This window comes from Myxine glutinosa, chromosome 4 (genome assembly GCF_964187855.1).
Source record: "Myxine glutinosa chromosome 4, kmMyxGlut1.1, whole genome shotgun sequence".
NCBI classification, from domain to species: domain Eukaryota; kingdom Metazoa; phylum Chordata; class Myxini; order Myxiniformes; family Myxinidae; genus Myxine; species Myxine glutinosa.
In genome coordinates, this window is record NC_136264.1 from 8,060,290 (window position 1) to 8,075,908 (window position 15,619).

The 15,619-nt window shown below is 45.5% G+C and overlaps 1 protein-coding gene across 4 annotated transcripts in view; it reads left to right on the top strand.

The window, feature by feature from the left end:
* The window catches only part of EIF5B (eukaryotic translation initiation factor 5B), a 178,032-nt gene that overhangs the window by 124,155 nt on the left and 38,258 nt on the right, over positions 1-15,619 (top strand). For all 4 annotated transcript variants that reach the window (XM_068105141.2, XM_078775418.1, XM_068105139.2 and 1 more), the window contains exons 14-16: positions 9,877-10,018; positions 12,722-12,853; positions 13,770-13,952. In XM_068105141.2, the coding sequence (XP_067961242.2) occupies positions 9,877-10,018; positions 12,722-12,853; positions 13,770-13,952 (457 nt within the window). The remainder of the gene's footprint in view (positions 1-9,876; positions 10,019-12,721; positions 12,854-13,769; positions 13,953-15,619) is intronic.

Here is a 15,619-nt window from a genome sequence, read left to right on the forward strand (position 1 = left end):
TTGGTGGACGGTACAACACACATATGAACAAAAGGTGGGAGCGAAGGGGAAGCCGTAGCCAAAGGTATTCCTGGGGGTGAGGTGGAGAGAGGGCAGTGGAGGGCGAGTGAGGAAGAGAGTTTTTTTATAAAGATAGCAACCCCACCTCCAGGACGAGGCTCAGGTCTATCATACCGGAGGAGGGAGTAACCTGGGAGAGATACCAAGGCATCAGAGACATCATGAAGGAGGAAAGTTTCTGTTAAGCAGATCACATCTGGTTTGTCAGAAGCAACCTGTATGGAGAGATCAGTCAAGTTTGAGCGGAGGCCCCGGATGTTTGAGGTCCATACCGTTAATGAAGAGGAAGGGGGAGCATCCGGTCCAGAACAGGGGGGGGAGGGGTAGGGTAAGATGTGGAAGAGGTAGGGAGAGCTGTTGAAGGTGTGTCAGAGATTTCAGAGATTTCAGAATAGCTTGGAGAAAGGGAAGAATGGGGCGGACAAAAGGTTTGATGGAGATTGGGTGAGGCACAGTGAGGTGTTATTTGAGGAGGGGGAAGAGCGAGGCAGAAGGTTGGGGGAGATGAAGGTGAAAGTTGGAAGGGGGAAGAAGCAGGGAGGATGCTTTGAGGAGGAGGGGTGAGAGGGGAGTCTAGGAGGGGAGGAGTGAGGGAGAGTCTCGGAGGGGAGGGGTGTGGGGGGAGTTTAGGAGGGAGGGGAGGGAAGGGGCAAAAGGGGAGATTTGAAAGGGATGGGTGATGGGGAGGATTTGGAGGGGAGGGGTGAGATTGGATTTTGAAAAGTGTACGATTCATGGGAAACGAACATTTTTTGCAAAATGAGTTTGAGACCTTCGAGTCAAAAATACGTTTGAGGACACTGAAGGAGGGGTGGAGTTCTGGATAGTTTAGGGAATGTAGAAAGGAGGAACTGTAAGAGATGGTATTATATATATTTTTTGGAATGAATAGATTTGGTGAGCAAGACGAAAGCATCCTTTTGTAGGAAAAGAAGAAAAGGGTGTTATAATATATGAGAGAAAATAGATGTTCAGGGGAGAGATTATACATTTCTAACCACGTGATCGCGAACGAAGAACGAACGAACAAATAAGAACAACAAATAAACGAATAAGACCTGGGAAGGAAATATTTTTTGGGTTTTTTTTTTTTTGAGTAGAGATATTAAACAAGGAGGTATGGGGTGAACGACTGGGACGAAACGGAGAACGAAAATAATTGCAGCGGATTCGACGAATCGCTGAGAGAAAAACAAAACCACAAGGTCGGAGACGGTACGGTAGCCTAAGCCTACGAGTACTAGGCCGCAGAATACTCGATACGCATTAACCGACGATTGTGTATACATGTACAAAAAATTAGCACCGAAAATTTTCCAAAAGATACGCTCTAGGTACATACACCGAAAGATAGATACAGTCTCGACAAAAACACAATTGAGAAAGATCACTTAGCTTCGAAAGCGTGAGCGCATGGAACAGCTTCGAAAAGACGTGACCTCGCCGTGATCTCGCGAGATCTCCCCTAGGTCACATTGTGAATTAGGTCACATTGTGACCTAATTAACAAAAAACACGTTTTTTTCTCTTATGCCTCTGCCGACGAAGTCGCCAAAGGCATTGTTTTCAGGTTGTCCGTACAGCTGTCTGTCTGGCTGTGTGTCCGTCCGGCTGTCGTACATCCTTCCGTCCGTATGTCTGTCCTTCCATCCGTATGTCTGTCCTTCCGTGATAGGTTTTCGTTACCGCGATAACTTGAGAACAGCTAAAAGGATCATAGTTCAACAAGGTGCAGGTATGTATAATGATGTAAAGATGAACTGATTAGATTTTGGTGTCACGAGGTCAAAGGCCAAAGGTCAGAGTTCATGTTCGGTAAAAATCCTTTTACCGCGATAACCTGTGGACCAGTAATAGGATTCTGACCACATTTGGTACACACATGTATTATGATGCAAAGATGAACTTATTTGATTTTTGGGTCAACAGGTCAAAGGTCAAAACCTGTAATAGGTCTATAACTTGAGTACAGCTGAAGGGATATAATTCAAAGTTGGTACAGGTATGTATGATGATGTAAAGATTAACTGATTAGATTTTGATGTCAAGAGGTCAAAGGTCAAATGTCAGACGTCCAGTCAGGTAAAAATTCTGTTACCGAGCTAACTTGTGAAGCAGTCATAGGATTTTCACCAATCTTGGTATTATTATATATCATGATGCAAAGATGAACTGATTCGATTTTGGGGTCAAAAGGTCAAAGATCAGAGGTCATTTTAAGTTACAATTATTTCGTTACCGCGATAACTTAAGAGTGGCTGAAGGGATCTTACTCAAACTTGATGCAGGTATGTATAATGAGGTAAACATTAACTGATTTGATTTTGGGGTCACAAAGTCAAAGTTCAGAGGTCATGGTAAGTAAAATTTATGTTGCCGTGCCAACTCATGAACCAGTGATGGAATTTTGAACAAACTTGGTATCGGTATATATAATGCAAAGATTAACTGAGAAGATTTTGGAGTCTCGGTCACAGGTCATAGGTCACGTTAAGTAAAATTTATGTTGCCATGCCAACTTGTGAACAAGTGATGGGAATTTGAACAAATTTGGTATAGGTATATAATAAAAATGATGCAAAGATGAACTTTTTTTTTTTTTTTTTTTTTTTTTTTTTTTGTTTGTATACAAGGTCGAGGCTCGTGAAAGAGCGAACATTAATCACACAGAAAGACAAACCGACACATAAAACATATAACATAGGGAGCGGTAGACGGTAGACAAGATGGGGAGAGAGGGGGAAGGACACAAACACAACATTTGAGAGCAGGGACCGAGAGACATGGAGACATCGAGAGATCTGAGAGAGGGCGAGGGCTTTGGGGGGGGGGGGGGCGTGGGAAGGGGGCGGTGGGAGAGGTATAAAACATATGGACACTGCCAGGACTTCCAGGAAAGAAGTTGGAATTTCAAACAAGGTGGATCTGGGGTGAATTAGCGGGGGTAGAAAAGATCAAGGTTTTGGATGGGGGAAGATAAGAGATGGTGGTGAACAGCTGTTTTAAAGACCTGGAGGGAGGAGTGGGATTGAAGGGAGTGAGGGAGTTTGTTCCAGAGGCGGGAGAAAAGAGGAATGAAAGAGTGAAGGTGAGCAGAGAGCCGAGATTTCGGCAGTTTAACCATCAGAGGGTTGCTGGCAGATCTTGTGCGACCTGTAGGAATATTTGGGGGACAGAGCACAGAGAGAGCTGGGGGTGCAAGGCCGGAGAGGAGTCGGTAGAAGACAGAAAGACCACCTACCTGCCTGCGGTGAGTGAGTGAAAGGCCCTCAGAGATAGCTTCATCGCGGGAGATTCCAATAATTCTGAAAGCTTTGGTTTCAACAGCGTGAAGCCGAGCTAGGTGTGAGGCAGGAGCACCGGCCCATAGGGGAGAACAGTATTCCATTGAGCTGCGGATGAAAGCCTTGTATGTGGTGAGGAGCTCAGGTGTGCCGAGGAAGGACTTCGCACGACGGAGGATGCCCAGTCGGCGACTGGCTTTGGAGGCCAGCTTGGAAATGTGGTTTTCCCAAGAAAGATCATGGCAGATAGTGAGACCCAAAATCTTGAGCGACAGAACTTCTTGGAGAGGATTGTTGAGAAAGTAGATGGGAGGGTTGTCCAGTCGATCTTTTCGGAGAGACATAGTAAGAGTGTGAGATTTGTCAGGATTGAAAGACATGTTCCACTTGTTTGACCAGTCTGTGATTTTGTCCAGGTCTTCAGAGAGTGAGGAGGCAGCAGACTGCCGATCTGAGGGAAGAGGAATGGAGCGGCAGAGAGTGGAGTCATCAGCAAAGAGATAGAGAGGATTTTCGAGAGAGTCAGAGAGATCATTGATGAAGACCAGAAAAAGCACGGGGCCCAGAACACTGCCTTGGGGAACTCCAGCCTGAACAGGAAGAGGAGATGAGAGAAACCCATTCAGGGCCACACGTTGACGACGACTAGAGAGGAAGTCCGCCAGCCATGCGTGGAGATTTCCATGGATACCAAAGGAGGAGAGTTTGGTGAGCAGAGCGGGTTGCCAGACCGTGTCGAAGGCACGTGATATGTCGAGGGAGACAGCTCTAATTTCCTGTTTGGCATTGAGGACCTCCATCCATTGTTGAGACAGCAGAAGCAGCATGTCCAGAGTAGAGTGACCTGGTCTGAAACCAAATTGATGATCAGAGATCAAGCCATTGGAGAAGAGGAAAGATTTCATATCCGAAGCAATGATGGATTCCATGACTTTGCTGATAATTGGGAGAAGGCTGATTGGTCTGTAGTTGCTAGGATCTGTTTTTGCACCTTTTTTGTGCAAAGCGGTGATGTTGGCTGATTTCCAAGCAGATGGCAGTTGACCTTGAGCAAAAGAGAGGGTGAAGAGAACAGAGAGAGGGTGAGATAGAGCAGCAGAGCAGGATTTTAGGACCCGTGGGCTGATGCCGTCGGGTCCAGTTGCAGAATCAGAGTCGAGGGTTGACAGAAACTTTTCCACCTTGTCAGGAGGAAAGGACACGGAGTCCAGGAGCAGCAGGGTACGACTGGGTATGGTGGGTACAGAGAGGGATGGGTTTGGGACACAAGATTTAGAGGCAAACACAGAGTTGAGGCATTCAGCTTTTTCACGTGCGGAGTCAGCTGTGTAGCCGTTTGAGGTAAGGGAGGGGATGGAGGGGGAACAAACACCAGAAACGGATTTGACCAGACGCCACCAGGATTTGGAAGAGGGAGACAGATAAGAGAGTTCGGTCTTGAGAATGGAGAGATATTGTTTCCTGGCTCTCCTGAGGGTGGACACACACTTGTTTCGGGCTTTGTGAAAGGAAATGAGATTTCCTTCCGTTGGATTTGCTTTCCAGGAGACGAAGGCAAGTTGTTTCTGGGCAACAGCCTCACCACAAGATTCCGTGTACCATGGACGGGAGGAAGGGTAAGACAACTGAAGACGAGATGGGATAAATCTGTGCATGAGAGAGAGCAATTCACCTCGGAAGAACTCCCAGGATGAGTTGATGTCAGAGGCGGTAGAAATGGGAGACCAGTCCAGATGATTGATGGCTGCTTGAAGACCGTGCCAGTTGGCCTGAGTGAAATGCCAGACTCGTCGACGCTGAGCAGGCTCCCTGAGGATGGTCAGAGAGATGTCCACTTTAACAAGGACATGATCAGATGATCCGATCGGAGCAGAAGAAGAGCAGCAGACATTTTCAGGGAAGTTAGTCATAACCAAGTCCAGAAGAGAAGATGTTCCGTTGACTGAGATCCGGGTCGGGAAATTGACAGATTGTGTCAGTCCCAGTGAGTCGCAGAAGTCCTTTGCTGAGGAGCCATGGCTGGTGAGAGAGGTACCCACACCCAGCCAACTGGCATGATGACAGTTGAAATCACCACATATGAGGAAGAGAGAGTTGGGATGAGTAGATAGAAGTTGGTCCATATCATCAGACAGCGAGATGTAGATGGAGTCATCACTGTTTGGTGGACGGTACAACACACATATGAACAAGAGGTGGGAGCGAAGGGGAAGCCGTAGCCAGAGGTATTCCTGGGGGTGAGGTGGAGAGAGTGCAGTGCAGGGCGAGTGAGGAAGAGAGTTTTTGATAAAGATAGCAACCCCGCCTCCAGGACGAGGCTCAGGTCTATCATACCGGAGGAGGGAGTAGCCCGGGAGAGATACTATGGAATCAGAGACATCATAAAGGAGGAAAGTTTCTGTTAAGCAGATCACGTCTGGTTTGACAGAAGCAACCTGTATGGAGAGATCAGTTAAGTTTGAACGAAGGCCCCGGATGTTTGAGGTCCATACCGTTAATGAAGAGGAAGGGGGAGCATCAGATACAGAACAGGGGGGAGGAGGGGTAGGGTAAGATGTGGAAGAGGTGGAAGAGGTAGGGAGAGCTGTTGAAGGTGTGTCAGAGATTTCAGAATAGCTCGGAGAAAGGGAAGGATGGGGCGGACAAAAGGTTTGATGGTGATTGGGTGAGCCACAATGAGGTGTTATTTGAGGAGGGGGAAGAGCGAGGCAGAAGGTTGGGGGAGATGGAGGTGAGAGTTTGAAGGGGGAAGAAGCGGGGAGGACGCTTTGAGGAGGGGGAGTGAGAGGGGGGAAATTGAGAAGCAATGAGGGTGGGGAGATTTGAAGGGGAGGGGTGAGGGGGAAGTTTGGGAGGGAAGGGGCAAGGGGAGGGATTTGAAAGGGATGGGATATGGGGGAGATTTGGAGGGGAGGGGTGAGGCAGGAGTCTAGGAGGGGAGGGGCGAGGGGGCGTCTTGGCGGGGAGGGGTGAGGGGGTCGTTTAGGAGGGAGGGGGCAAGGGGGGAGATTTGAAAGGGATGGGTGATGGGGAAGATTTGGAGGGGAGGGGTGATGGGGAAGATTTGGAGGGGAGGGGTTATGGGGAAGATTTGGAGGGGAGGGGTGAGATTGGATTTTTGAAAGTGTACGATTTATGGGAAACGAACATTTATTGCAAAATGAGTTGCTTGTGACCTTCGAGTTAAAAATATGTTTAAGGACGCTGGATGGAGGATGGAGTGCAGGAGAGTTTAGGGAATGTAGAAAAAAGGCACTATAGGAGATGGATATTTTTTTTGGGATGAATTGATTTGGTGAGCAAGTCGAAAGCAGCCTTTTAAAGAAGAAGAAGAAAAAGGTGTTATAAAATATGACGGAATACATAACTTGAGGGGAAAGTGTAAACATTGAAGGTTAATGAGTGAAAACTATCTGGGGAAATGGGGGAGAAACACGTGGTCGAAGAACGAACGAACAAGAATGAATAAACGAATGATAACAGAGAAGGAAAATTTTTTTTTTTTTTTTTTTTTTTTTTTTTTTTGAGTTGAGATTTACACAAGGAAGTAGGCTATGGGTGAAAAGACTGGGAATACAGAGAACGAAAGTTATTGGATCACAAAAGACGGACCGCTGAGAGAAAAACAAAGCCTCAAGGTTGTACAGTGCACACTGTACAAGGCCTCAAGACACGACACGGCAAACAGACGATCAATTTATGAAAGATAAACACCGAGAAACAACCAAAGTTGCACACAATAACTTCACACACCGAAAGATAAATACAGTTTCGACAAAATACAATTGTGAACAGACTTAACTTCGAAAAACGTGGAGACCGTGTGGAGCTTCGAAAATCCCTGCCGCCGTCTCCAAGATCTCGCGAGAACTGATTGGATTATTGGCGTAACATTTGCCGCAAAGGCCTCGACCACTTTGAATGTGGGAGACTTGCTATCTAGAAACAGCCGAGGCAAGAGAGGGAAACCTGCCAATGTCCACCTCCGCAAGGACCAGTCTGTACCTGCGATATTTGTGGTATACACTGTGGGTCCTGCATTACATTATTCAACCATTGCTCAATGCACAATTCTTAGTGAGCACGCCAACGAAGAGAAGAGATTTGTCGAAAGCGACGACTTACACCATCATCATTAGTTCTTCCACGAGCCTCAACTATGTATGCAAAAAATAAAAAATTATGCCATCACAACTACCTGTCATCATCGGTACAATCAATCAACCATTCATTACCTCCACCACCAAAGGTGGATGGAGGTTATGTTTTTACCCCTGTACAGTCATGTGAAAAAGTCAGTACACCCCATGTAAAGTTTGACTTTTTCAACATATTTCAACATACAGCTATTTGATCTTCATTTCAACAATATTGATAGATAAAGGTGATATAATATTTAAAATATCATGAAACATTTACATTTTGTTGTCCATTGTATAATTTAAATAAACATAAATGCAAATTTCGCATGTGGAAAAAGTAAGTACACCCTTGGCTCTAATAGGTGGTATTTCCCCTTTTGGCAGAAACAACCTCTTGAGTAGGCGTTTCTTATAACTGTATACCAGTCTCTGACATCGACTGGGAGAATTTATTGCCCACTCCTCCATGCAGAATTCTTTCAGCTGTGCGATGTTTGAGGGGTTTCTTGCATGCACAGCTCGTTTCAAATCCCCCCACAACATCTTGTTGGGATTTAGATCCGGGCTTTGACTTGGCCATTCCAGAACCATCCATTTCTTTCTTTTCAGCCATTCCTTGGTGGATTTACTGGTATGTTTAGGGTCATTGTCATGTTGCAAGGTCCACGTTCGGTTGAGCTTCAACTTTCCGACAGATGGCCTCACATTATCCTCAAGCACCCTCTGGTACAATGAGGAATTCATAGTGGATTCTATGATGGTGAGCTGCCCAGGCCCTGATGCAGCAAAGCTGCTCCAAACCATAATATTTCCATCACCATGCTTTACAGTTGGTATCAGGTTCTTGTGGTCAAATGCTGTCTTTGGTTTTCGCCAAACATGTCTTTCTGGTACTGTGGCCAAATAGTTCCACCTTTGACTCATCTGTCCAGAGCACATTGTTCCAGAAGTGCTGGTCTTTGCCTCGGTGTTCAATGGCAAATTTTAGTCTTGCCCTGATGTACTTTCTGGACAGCAAAGGTTTCCTCCTGGCACACCTCCCATGTAGATCAAATTTGTGCAGCCTCTTTCTAATGGTAGACTCGTGCACTTTGACATCAACAGTGGCAAGAGCTACCTGTAGGTCCCGTGATGACATTCTGGGGTTCTTAGAGACTTCTTTCAGCATCTTGTGGTCTGCTCTCGGGCTGAACTTGCTGGAGCGGCCTGGCCTGAACAAGTTGGCAGTTGTTTGGAATCTTCTCCACTTGTAGATGATCTTCCGGACAGTCGAATGATTGATTTCAAATTGTTTGGAGATCTTTTTAAATCCCTCCCAGACTCGTGGGCATCTATAACCTTCTTTCTGAAGGCCTCAGAGAGCTCTTTTGATCTAGGCATGGTGACGCCACACACTTCAACAACAAAGAGCAAAACAAACTAAATGTCTGAGGTTTAAATAAGACAGGTTCCTCCAAGATCCTCTCTAACAATGTTCTAATCATTTGCACCTGAGCTGGTGCACCTGATTCTAATTTTAGGTATTTGAAGTAGTGATAAATGTAGGGGTGTACTTACTTTTTCCACATGTGAAATTTGCATTTATGTTTATTTAAATTATACAATGGACTACAAAATGTAAATGTTTCATGATATTTGTTATATTATATCACCTTTATCTATCAATATTGTTGAAATGAAGATCAAATAGCTGTATGTTGAAATATGTTGAAAAAGTCAAAACTTTACATGGGGTGGACTTACTTTTTCACGTGACTGTATGTTTGTCTGCCCATTTGTCTGTCCGTTTGTCTGTGAACAAAATATCTCAAAGTTGTGGACGGATTCAGACGAAATTTGGCAGAGATTTAGCATATGTGACAAGGACGAAATGATTAGATTTTGGTGAAGATCCGGATTCGGCTAGTAGAATTTTTAAAAGTGATTCTTCACCATTGGGAGATCGGGCCAACTCATAAAGTTATGGATGGATTTGGACGAAACTTGTTGGACAGGTTGTGTGTTTGACAAGGAAGAATCGATTCAATTTTGGTGAAGATCCGGACCCAGCGAGTAGAATTTTTAAAGTGATTCGTCACCATTGAGTGATATGGCCAACCAGGCGGAGGTATGCTCTCTACTGAGTGTCGTTCTACTTCATTCTGTGTCTGTATAGCTGAGGTGTGTTTGTTTGTCACTGTCCCATTTGTCTATAATAATACAATTGCTCCGTTGATTGTCTCTTCAATGATCCTAAGCCCAAGTAGCATTAAGCAGCACTTGTACACCGAGTCCAACAAATGCACTGAACCTATTTGCTAATTGTTCCCAGTTATATTTGCATTAGTTAAGATTTTTTAGTCTACCAATATTCCATCCTTTGAGCCCCCTGTGCATCCTTTCCACTGCAGCAATCTGAGAAACCGTGGCAGCTCCCTGTGTGACATTGCGATTCTTGTAGTCGACATCATGCATGGCCTGGAGCCCCAGACTATCGAATCCATCAACCTCCTCAAGAGCAAGAAATGTCCCTTCATTATCGCCTTGAACAAGGTACAGAGTAGTTGATGCTGTCATGTAGTTGTATTTTTACCTTGTATCAAAAGTTTTGTTTGGAAAAAAAAGAAGAAGTAGTTGTTGACTCGAGAGCAACATTTAATATTTTTTTCGGACTTGGACTTTGTGTTTATTACTTGTGACTTCATTTCCCCCCCAAAAATGGCGTTTGAATTGTAAACATCTTGGAGGTGGTTTCTGTCAAGCAGCTTGCTTTCTCAGCTTGGAAAACTCACTCGACTGAGGGAAACTTTCATTCATTCCGTAAGGCTCGCAATAAGCGTGTCCATCCTGAGGCAAGCCATAAATCGTAACTTTGCAAATCTCAAGGCCGAACTCTCCAACCAGTCTCCTTCATCCAGGTCATGCTGGTGCCGTGTGTCAACTCTGTCTCTTGTGTATGCTCCACCTACACAGTGCCCCTTACCTCAAATGGCAGTACAGCAGACTGCCAGAAATCAAGCAGAATGTCGAAACTCTGTCTTTGCCTCCAAATCTCATGTATCCAACCCATCCCACTCTGTCCCCATCTTAGCCCCTTGTGCCCCTTGTATACTGGACTCTGTGTCCTCCTCACCCAGGAAGATGGAGAAAGTTCCTTCCGGCCTTTCCCCTTCTTCAGTGATGGGCACAGATGGCATCGGTGTTCATGTCCTCAATCCTGCTCTATCGTTCTTGCTTCCCCTTTGTGTGCCCTATTCAGTTTGTCCTCATTTGGCCGCCTCTTATCGGCCTGGAAATCAGCAGATATCACTCCCATCTACAATATGGGTGCAAGAACAGACCCTATAAATTCCATATCAAAGATCTTCCTTCCAATTACTAGCGAAATCATGGAACTCAGCTTTGCTGTTTACGTCTACTCTTTCTTGGTGTCAAATAGCTTGATCTCCGATCAATAGTTTGTATTCTTTCCCGCTCACTCAACTCTGGATACTGGATATGCATGCTGCTCCTCTCAGCAATGGTTGGACGCCCGAAATCTCTATCATGAGCTCAGGAACATCTCCTTAGACATATCTCGGGCATTCGACACAGTCTGGCATCCTGCTTTGCTTGCCACACGCTCTGCCGGTCTCATAAAAACACCTTCATTCATGGATTTCTGACTTCCTCCACTCATGTTGTCAACATGTTGGTGTCAATGGAGTCTCCTATCTTCTTTCCAGGTGGAGGCTGGAGTTTTCCATGACATTGTGGTTTGTTTGTTTTTAATTTGTAAATACGTACAAAGACGAGGCTCGTGGAAGACCTAGAACACTGAATGTCTCAGGATGCAACAGAACAAAGGGAACAGTATAGAGAGTGAGGGAAATACCAAGAGCAGAGGTCAAAACGAGAAAATAAAGGGAGACTTGGACAAATAAGGGAAGTGGGGATGTGTCGGGCCCATTCTTGTTCCTCGTCTATATAAATAATCTATCTGATGCTCTGGAAACTATCTGTTAAATTTTGCAGACGACACCACATGGTGTCATAGACTCGTACAGTACTCCATCTCACTGCTCTGCAGACTGCAGCTGTGTCCCTCTTTGCTGATCTGGGATTGATTGTAGGTCTGACAAATAGACCATTAACTTCAATCCTTGTAAATCTCACTCTCACCCTGTCGCACCGGATGGATAATCAAAAAACCCAAGTGTCTATTTTCATGGTCAGCCACTGAATGAGGTTCGGTCTCTTCAACTTTTAGGCCTCGTCATCGGTCGTGACTTCTCCTGGCCCAACCATGTCGCAAAGATGGCCTTGAAAGCCAGCCGCAGACTTTGCATCCTTCGTAGATCCAGGTTTTTCCTGGGAAAATCAGAGCTACACAGTCTACAAGGCTTTTGTCCGTAGCTTAACGGAGTACTGCTCTTCCTTATGGGTTGGCACCCCAGCATCACATCCTTCTATCTCTCTCTCTCTGGATTCTGTGGAATCTAAAACTCTCAACATTATGAGCGCCTCCCGCAACGATGCCGAAATACGAGGACTGTTGCTTTCACATCTCAGGCAGGTCGGTGGTCTCTATTTTCTATCTTCTCTCCAATATTGCTCTCTCTACTCTCTTTGGCCTCTGATCCTCCTCAACAACTCCAGGATGCAGCATTCTTCCAATAACCTCTTTCTGTTGAAATTTCCAAACTCCACACCTCAACTCTTTTTTTCTTCCTTTCTCCCATCGATGGAACTCTCTTCCAGAGGATGTTCTATTTCATTTTCCTCCAGGACTTCATGCAGGCAGTGTCATCCCCATCCTGACCCATGATCTTTATTCCCCCATTAACCCTTCCTAATCCAACCCTCATACTTACTGATTTCAGTGCTTCCTCCCTCACCCTCTCTTCCTTTGTGCTTTTTTTTTGTGCTTTGTGATTTTTATTTATTTATCTCCTTTCCTGTGTTTCTTGTCTTTCCTTTCCTTTCCTATTTTCTTTTTCTTTCCTGTGTTTTCTTTGTTTTTCTTTCTTCCTTTCCTGCAGTTCTTTCCTTTTGTGTTTTTTTTTCTCCTATTTTGTGGGCCTTTTTCCCTTGCTAGTTGTGCCCAATTGTTGCCCCGCTACCACCCACTGTCAATTTAAGCTTAATATTCAATGAACCTTACTCTTGTAGAGAAAAAAAAATGTTTGAGCCCCCTCCTTCCCTCCCCTCCCCCTCCCCCCCCCCCCCCCCCACCCTTTTATTATACCTTGCATTCATTATGGCATCCGTTGTCAGATTGATCGATTGTACGACTGGAAGCGTGGATCGGATTCTGATATAACATTCACCATCAAGAAACAAAAGAAAAACACGAAGGATGAATTTGATTCACGCGTTAACGCAGTCATTGCACAATTTGCTGAGCAGGTGGGTGCACGCACGTTTTATTTAAATCATTGGTCACATGTTAACTTTTCTTAAATGGTGAATGAATTGCTTCACCTCTCCCCCCACCCTTATCCCAACCCATCTGTCCCAGATTTTCCCCTCCTCTTTCTTCTCTTGTCATTCCAACCCCTATTTCCTTTTCTCCCACCTCTATAACTCACCGAACCTCTTTTCTCCCTCCTTCCCTCCCCCGATTCGATCTCCTTTTCTGTCAACTTCTACTTGTTCTTTTGCCTCCTTCTCCACCCGTATAAAGCTACTGTGTGGATGCCGTCATACCTGTTGATCACTGCTGTCACTTTTATTTGTAATTGTAAATGCCCAAAATTATTCAGAGGGGAATGGGGAAGTTTAAAATGTTTTTGGTACTTGTGATGTCATCTACAAATGTTGGATGTACTGAGTGATGTGCTGCACTTGCGATTGGATTTAAATTGATTTCCTCAAGGTCAAAGTCTGTAATAGGTATACAACCTGAGAACGGCTGAAGTGATCTAATTCAAACTTGGTACAGATATGTATAATGATGTAAAGATTAACTGATTCGATTTTGGTTTCCAGAGGGCAAAGGCCAAAGGTCAGAGGTCATATCAGGTAAAAATGTGATAACTTGTGAACGGCTAAAGGGATTTAAATTACAACTTGGTACAGGTATGTATCATGATGTAAACAGGGACTGAGTTAATTTTGGGGTCAGAGGTCATGTCAGGTAAAAATGTGATAACTTGAGAATAGCTGAAGATATTTAAATCAAACTTGGTACAAGTATATATAATGATGTAATAATGTGGGTGGAGGCATATCGGTCGACGTCGTGACGTCCAAGAGTGTTTTTCTAGTTCTGTAATTAATTTTGCTCCTAAAATTGAATTCCATTGTTTTTCTTCCTGCACAGCATATGAATGCTGCTCTTTTTTATGAAAATAAAGATCAACGCACGTTTGTCTCAATGGTGCCAACGTCTGCACATACCGGCGACGGAATTGGGAACATCATTGCATTGTTAGTGGAGCTCACGCAGACGCTGCTTGCCAAGCATATCTGCTTTTCTGAAGAGCTCCTTGCACAGGTCATGGAGGTGAGTTTCTTTTCAAGGTTTAAAGTCAAGTTGAGATCCCTTATTTCAACACAAAACGATGTCACATTATGATCATTATCAGGTCAAAAATCTTGCTTTTGCAGATTGTGCGAAAGCATCTTGAAACCACGAGCATAGTCTTTACAAGCTGGGTAGTGAAAGTGTCCTCACACACTCAATTTGCTGTTGATGAAGAGTGACCCACAGACAAAATTCACATTCACACCTTTCAAAATCCACGTTAGTGGAGGAAATGCTTTTCAAAGTTTGTATTTGTGGCGTAAATAATTTAGGCTGGATTTAATTGAAAATGTAATTTTTTAAAATGTTGATCACCTGGTGAATGAAATGGATCATAAAATAATAATCTGGTATGATAGTGTGCATAATTTTGGTACACTGTATGTGCCTTTGCCCTCGAAATTAATTTGAAGAAAAAAGACAAATTTAAATATTTTGATGCACTGTGGTGGATCATTTCTTTTCATCGAGGTTTACTGATCGCCAAGGTCTTTTCTTTTTGTTTGTTTCTGACGACGGCATTTTATTTGCTCTGCACCTGCCCATTATTTTCGTTTCCGCCATTTATACTGTGCCATCGGTTGTTTTTGCCTGCTCCTTCCCTGCGAGGCCATGGTTTTCACCTCGGCCTTCCATGCAGGACCATCATTTTCACCTCCATGCGTGTCGTCGTCTTGGTTTCCACCCTCTGAGCCTAGCCCATGTCTTTGCCTCCATCCTCCGCACCGAGCCGTCATATTCACCTTCGCCTTCCATGCCTAGCTGTCATCTTCGCCTCCACCCTCCTTGCCTGTCTTTGCCTCCATCCTCCGCACCGAGCCGTCATATTCACCTTCGCCTTCCATGCCTAGCCGTTGTCTCCACCTTCACCCTCCACACCTAGCCGTCGTCTACACCTCTACCCTCCACACCTAGCCGTCGTCTACACCTCTGCCCTCCACACCTAGCCGTTGTCTGCACCTCTGCCCTCCACACCTAGCCGTTGTCTACACCTCTGCCCTCCACACCTAGCCGTCGTCTACACCTTCACCCTCCACACCTGGCCGTCGTCTACACCTCTGCCCTCCACACCTAGCCGTTGTCTACACCTCTGCCCTCCACACATAGCCATTGTCTGCACCTCCGCCCTCGACACCTAGCCGTCGTCTACACCTTCACCTTCCACACCTAGCCGTTGTCTACACCTCTACCCTCCACACCTAGCCGTCGTCTACACCTCTACCCTCCACACCTAGCCGTCGTCTACACCTCTGCCCTCCACACCTAGCCGTTGTCTGCACCTCTGCCCTCCACACCTAGCCGTTGTCTACACCTCTGCCCTCCACACCTAGCCGTCGTCTACACCTTCACCCTCCACACCGAGCCATTGTCTACACCTTCACCCTCCACACCGAGCCATCGTCTACACCTCTGCCCTCCACACCGAGCCATCGTCTACACCTCTGCCCTCCACACCGACCCATCGTCTACACCTCTGCCCTCCACACCGAGCCATCGTCTACACCTCTGCCCTCCACACGTAGCCGTCATCTACACCTTCACCCTCCACACTTAGCCGTCGTCTACACCTTCACCCTCCACACTTAGCCGTCGTCTACACCTTCACCCTCCACACCGAGCCGTCGTCTACACCTTCACCCTCCACA